General features: G+C 62.3%; 1 protein-coding gene across 1 annotated transcript; it reads left to right on the forward strand.

The window, feature by feature from the left end:
- Window positions 1-1,622: 1,622 nt before the first annotated feature.
- GPR119 (G protein-coupled receptor 119) lies at window positions 1,623-2,663 on the forward strand. The gene has a single exon (XM_054289878.1). The coding sequence runs from the start codon at window positions 1,623-1,625 to the stop codon at window positions 2,661-2,663; it is 1,041 nt and encodes a 346-aa protein (XP_054145853.1).
- Window positions 2,664-5,919: the final 3,256 nt, after the last annotated feature.

Below are 5,919 nucleotides of genomic sequence, written 5' to 3' on the forward strand. Positions count from 1 at the left end.
CCTCCCCAGGTGTTTAGGGAGTGTGTAGGGCTGATACACGAAAGCTAAAAATGGCCGTAAAGCAGGAGAGGGGGGCACTGGCTCCAGCCTGTACTTGCTCCTCACTGCCCTGCCACTTCTGCCTTGTCCTTGATCTCATTCCAAGGGTTTGGACTCTGTCCAGCATCAGGACAAAGGCTCCCCAAATGTCTCCCTGAGCAAACAGAAGCAGAGGATGTGTAAGGCCACCACAACCCTTCCCGTGGGCGCCCGCAGTGCAGAGCCCGGGTGTTTTGGGGGCCCCCATTGCTGAGCTCCTGCCCTCCAGCCCTGCCCCTGCTGCCCCAGCCGCCCTCCCCCAGTCACTGACAGACAGACAGACACACGCTCAGTCCTGCCCATTTCCTGGCAGCTGGGATCTTTCCAGCTCGTGAGGCAGGAGAGGCTTGTGACACTTTGTGTGGGGGCTGGAGCCGTCACTGTCAGACCCTGGGAAGGTCAGAGTCCCCCGGCCGGGGTAAGGGGCGTTGGGGGGTTCTGTAGCACAGGGTTGCAGAGGCTTTGTTTTCATGAATTTCTTCGTTACAAGTTACTATTAGGTAAATGCACTCATGACTAGCAAAGTGAGTGAGTGTGTGCATAGAATCATTATTTTTTACTGTTTGTAGCACTTACATAGATTTCACTGGAAGTATCACAGCAAAGTTCATCAAACTCCTGCAGGAGTGAGGTCAGTCACTGATGGACAAGGTCTCCCTTCAGGTATGACCTGTGTCATGGGGCCTGGAGCCAGCCTGCTGTGCCTGGGGGTCTGCAGGGGTGTGCAGGGGGAGCTCCAGGACAGAGAGAGGCTCTTGGGGCAGCAGCCAGTTACTTCTGCATGGTTCCATGAGTGGGCAGAAGACACCAGCTCTCAAGAGGTCCATGTCTGCCTGGATCTGAGGCCCCTCTGTGGGTTGTGGTGGTTTTTTGCCCTGCAGGTTCCAGCAATTCTTTGGTTTCAGCCTCTCCAAGGATACCCCGGGCTCCCTGTTGTGCTTGCCAAGGGCACTGCAGGTTCCCAGCTGTGAATGCTGCTGTCCCAGGCTGGCAGATGTTTCTCCATCTGTTTGAGCACACATTCCTTGTCAGTGCTTTTCCTTATTGTAACCAGGTCGCCTTCAGGGCTGCTGTTCCATGAGGATGTCAGTGGTGTTCCCTTGGTCCCAGCAGCAAGAAGCTGTCCTGGGTGTGGCAGTGACCCCCAGGAGCCCCACGAGCTGGCCAGGCTTTGGGAACTCTGTGCTTGTCCCCATTCCCAGCCTCTGTGTCTGAGCAGGCACTGCTGTGCTCCAGCCCCTGGTGCCTGGAGGGGCAGCCACCGCCCCGTGTGCCACCGTGGCAGCTTCCTGCCCAGGTGCTCCCTGCTCACCCCCTGCTCCAGGGTTGTCTGGAAACGTGGCTGGAGGGGAGGGACCTCCGTGGGCACAGCAGCGAGTCCAGCAGTCCCTGCTGCAGGCAGGCGCTGGCAGAGCTCTGCTTCCCCCAGAGACACCCCTGCTCCCCAGGCTCCCGCTGCTCCCCCAGAGACACTCCTGCTCCCTGGAGAGTGAGGGGCTGTGCCTGCTGCCAAGTTGCACCTGCTGAGAGGCCCCAGGTGAGTGATGGCTGAGAATCGTGTTGGGGATGCACCATCCCTGCCGTGTGTCTCACGTGAGGCAGTCATGGCCAGCTGGGCCCTGGGAGCCATCCTCACCGTGCTGGCCTCGCTCATCATCGCTGCCAACGTGCTGGTGGCCATTGTCCTGCTCTGCCACATCCGGAAGAGAGGCTCCAAGGGGCTCTGTTTCGTCCTCAATCTTGCCTTGGCAGATGCCATGGTTGGCTTTACAGTCATGGGCCTGGCCGTGGATGAGCTTTCCCAGCCCTTTCCTGCTTCCCAGCAGTTTTGCATCCTGAGAATGGCTTTTGTGATGTCTTCCTGTGCTGCCTCCATCCTGTCCCTGATCCTGGTTGCATGTGACAGGCACCTGGCCATCCGGAAGCCTTTCCACTATTTCCAGCTGGTGACAGGCCCCCGGGTCGGGCTGTGCCTGGTGGGGCTCTGGCTCTTTGCTGCCGTCATCGGCTTCCTCCCGGTCTTCATCCCATACTTCCAGAGGATCTCCAACCATTGGAAATGCTCCTTCTTCAACCTCTTCCAGCCTTGCTACATGCTCACCATGTTCTGCCTCGGCTTCTTCCCCGCACTCTTCCTCTTCCTCTACCTCTACTGTGACATGCTGAAAATCGCCTCGGTGCACGTGCAGCATATCCAGGAGGTGGAGCAGGCGGGGCTGGGTGGCGGCTGTCCCCCACCCCGTGCCACTAGTGACATGAAGGCCATGCGCACGGTGGCCGTGCTCATCGGATGCTTCACCTTCTCCTGGCTGCCCTTCTTCATCTGCAGCATCGTGCAGATGGCCTGCCCTGAGTGCTTCCCCTACAAAGTCATCGAGAACTTCCTCTGGCTGCTGGGGCTGGGCAACTCCCTCCTGAACCCGCTGCTCTATTCCTACTGGCAGAAGGACGTGCAGTTCCAGCTGTCCCAGCTGGCTGCAGGTGTGAAGAGGAGGGTCCTGCTCCACCTGGGCAACAGCCGCTGTTTCCTGGGCAGAAACACGAAGGCTCCTCCTGCCGTGTCCTGCCTGGAGGTCCAGGACTGACTTGGTAAGGAGTGGCTGTCTCTGGCTCGCCAGCTTCCCTCCTGCATTGTGACCATGAACTCAGGGCCTGCCAGCTCTGAAGGAGATCACAGACGGGTGGGACCAGTCTGGATGTTAATTTCCAGGCACCATCATGGCCGGATTCCAGCCTGCCCCCCGCCCCACAGCCCCCAGCACAGCCAGTTCCCCCCAGCCCCAGGCAGCCCAGGTAGCAGGTGCTCCCTGGAGAGCCTCAGCTGGAGCAGCCCCGTGTCTGCTGGACCAAGCTCTCCCACTCACTCTGCAGGCAAAGATCCTTTGCCCATCGCTAGCCAGCTTCCCCTGCCAGGTGTGCCCCCTGCTCCATGGGCAACAAACCCCCCGTTCCTGGGGCAGGTGTGGGCACAGGGATGGCTCTGTCCCCTTGGCCCTGCAGCAAAGACTGGGCAGGCTATGAAGCATCCCCTAACTCTCCTGGAGCACAGGCGCTCCCCCTCCCTTCCCAAACCCACCTCTCAATTCTACACAGGGCCATCCCTGCTTTGGGCAGTGCCCACGTAGAGCAGAGGTGAGGGGGTGAGTTTGGGCATGGGGACAGAGAGGCTTGGCAGTGACCATGCCTGTGTGGGGGCTGGTGTAACCCAGGGCAGGGGGACAACCTGGGCACTGCTGTCACTGTTTACCCAGGCTGTAAAGCGAGTCAATGAGTAACTGGCTAACAAGGAGAGGGAGGATTGGCTGCCTCAGAGCTCCCCACGAAGAAGAGCTGCTGTGTCCCCCCAGGATTTGGGACTGGAAGGATCCCTGCACACTCACTCTGCCCATGGGAACCCCCTTCTGCCCTAGTGGCCAGATGGCTGCCCCTGCCAGAGGCTAAAGTTGTACTTAATTGCTTCTCATAAAATAATTTCATTTCATCCACACAGCAAGAAAACTTCCTTTAGAAGAGGTTTATTTGCTAAAAAAGTACATTACGCTGAAAATGAGGGTGCTCCGCGTGAAACAGCTGCTGTTCCCACCTCTGTCCTTGCCCCACTAGCAGACACGGCTCACGGCTGTATCCACTTGCATCCAGAACTTGCCATGAAGCTAAGGTCTTCCCCATCCTAGAGAAAGTGGGAAAAATAAAAGTGTCTTTAAAAGATTCCAAACAAGAGGCCCTCTGTGGCATTGCCCTCGGCCAGGGAAAGGCCTGGGACCAAGTCCCATGTGGCAGACACCGTTCCTGGCTGGGGTGGAGGGACTGACCCTGGGCGAGGGCTGCTCTGGGGGCTGCTGTAGGGATCTGGTGGGTGGATCCAGCCTGACTCAGCTCTGGGCTCAGCCCATCATCTCCCTGCACGGGGATTTGCTGCCTGTTCTTGGTGATGCCTTAGCTCTGCCGGCTGTGCCTTTGATCATCCTCATCCTTGCTGAGCCTCTGCTTCCCTCCAATGTCTTGCTGCAGCAGGTCCCAGTGGGAACAGGGACACTTTGGACATGGGCCTTGTGCTGCTTCCTGAGCTTCCCGACTGCCAGCTCTGCTGCGTGAATCCGTCACTGAGCCGGCCAGGCTGCAGGTCTGGATCGGCGTGAGGAGCAGGAGCCCTGGCTGGGCAGGAGCTCGTTCCAAGTGGGATCAGGGCTCAGGGAGCCTGCTCAGCACCATGAACACACTGCAGTGCCTTGGATGGGAGAGGGGACACCTCCAGACACACCTGCAGGGGACACTAGAAGGGAGCCTACGAGAGAGATGGAGAATGTGGACTTTGAACAAAAGTCTGAAGTGATGGGACACAGGGAATAGCTTCCTGCTGCCAGAGGGCAGGGATGGATGGGATATTGGGAATTAGGAATTGTTCCCTCTGAGGGTGGGCAGGCCCTGGCACAGGGTGCCCAGAGCAGCTGTGGCTGCCCCTGGATCCCTGGCAGTGCCCAAGGCCAGGCTGGGACTTGGAGCAGCTTGAGATAGTGGAAGGGTGCCCATGACAGAGGGCTGGAATGGGATGGGCTTTCAGTTCTAATCCAAACCATTCTGAGATTCTGTGACACTGTGCAGGTGGGGGACAAGTTGCAGCTGGAGGCAGAACTCCCCCTGCAGTGCAGCGTCACTTTCTGGGCATCTCACTGTGGCACTGCCCCCTCTCCTCGCTGTGCAAGCCGTGGCTGGAGGGGCTCACGGGCCGGCACAGCTGGGGCTCCATCCCCGGATACAGCTCCAGATCCCGTTGGGTGACCTGGAGGGGCAGCCGCTCCCTGTGGGGCCAGGCCTGCTCCCATCGCTCATCGCAGAGAGCCCCCGCCGCTGTCCCGCTCCAGGCTGCGGTGACGGCAGCACCGAGCGGCGGCGCGGGAGCGGCTGGACAGGGGGGCACGGGGCGGCCATGGCGGGAGGGGGACGGAGCCATCCTGCTGCACACCGGCACCGGCAAGGATGGCGGGCGCCTGCCCCGCTGCTGCTCCGCGCTGAATAAACGTCCTTGTGCCCGGCTGGTCTCTGCTCCGCTACCGGGGGCTCGGGGCGGCACCGGGGACAGCCGGGGGCCGCTCTGCCCCAGGCCAGGAAGCAGCAGTGGCGCGGGGGGGAACACAGAACCGGGGCGGCGGAAAGGCGGGCTACAGCAGCGGAGCCGCGGCCGCGGGGCCGGCCCTGTCCCGGTGAGGTGTTTACGGTGGGATGTTCCTGCTGGGATGTTCCCGGTCCCGGCGGGATGTTCCCGGTCCCGTAGGGATGGTCCCGGTCCCACGGGGGTGTGGCCGGTCCCGGAGGGGTGGGATGGTCCCGGTCCCGGTGGGATGGTCCCGGTCCCGGAGGGGTGTGGCCGGTCCCGTAGGGGTGGGATGGTTCCGCTGGGACGGTCCCGGTCCCACGGGGGTGTGGCCTGTCCCGGCGGGTGGTTCCGGTCCCGGGGGGTGTGGCCGGTCCCGGTGGGTGGAGCCGGTCCGGGGATGTGTGGCCTGTACCGGGGGTGATCCCGGCCCTGGAGGGGTGTGGCCTGCCCCGGTGGGTGGGGCCGGTCCCGGTGGGATGGTCCTGGCCCAGGGGGTGTGGCCGGTCCCGGGGGAGTGTGGCCTTCCCGGTGGGTGGGGCCGGTCCCGGTGGGTGGGGCCGGTCTGGCCCCGCGCGCTCCCGCCCCGCCGGACGCCGTCACGTGCCCGTCACGGTGCGCGCGCAGCGCCCGCCCCGCCAATGGGCGCGCGCAGCGGGGGCGCGCGGGGCGGGGCGTGCGGCGGAAGCGGCGGCGCGTGCGGGAGCGGCCGGGCCGGGCCGAGCCGAGCCGAGCCGAGCCGAGCCGGG

This window comes from Melozone crissalis, unplaced genomic scaffold, assembly GCF_028551555.1.
Source record: "Melozone crissalis strain CALT ecotype California unplaced genomic scaffold, PUWL_Pcris_2 ptg000068l_1, whole genome shotgun sequence".
Lineage (NCBI taxonomy): Eukaryota > Metazoa > Chordata > Aves > Passeriformes > Passerellidae > Melozone > Melozone crissalis.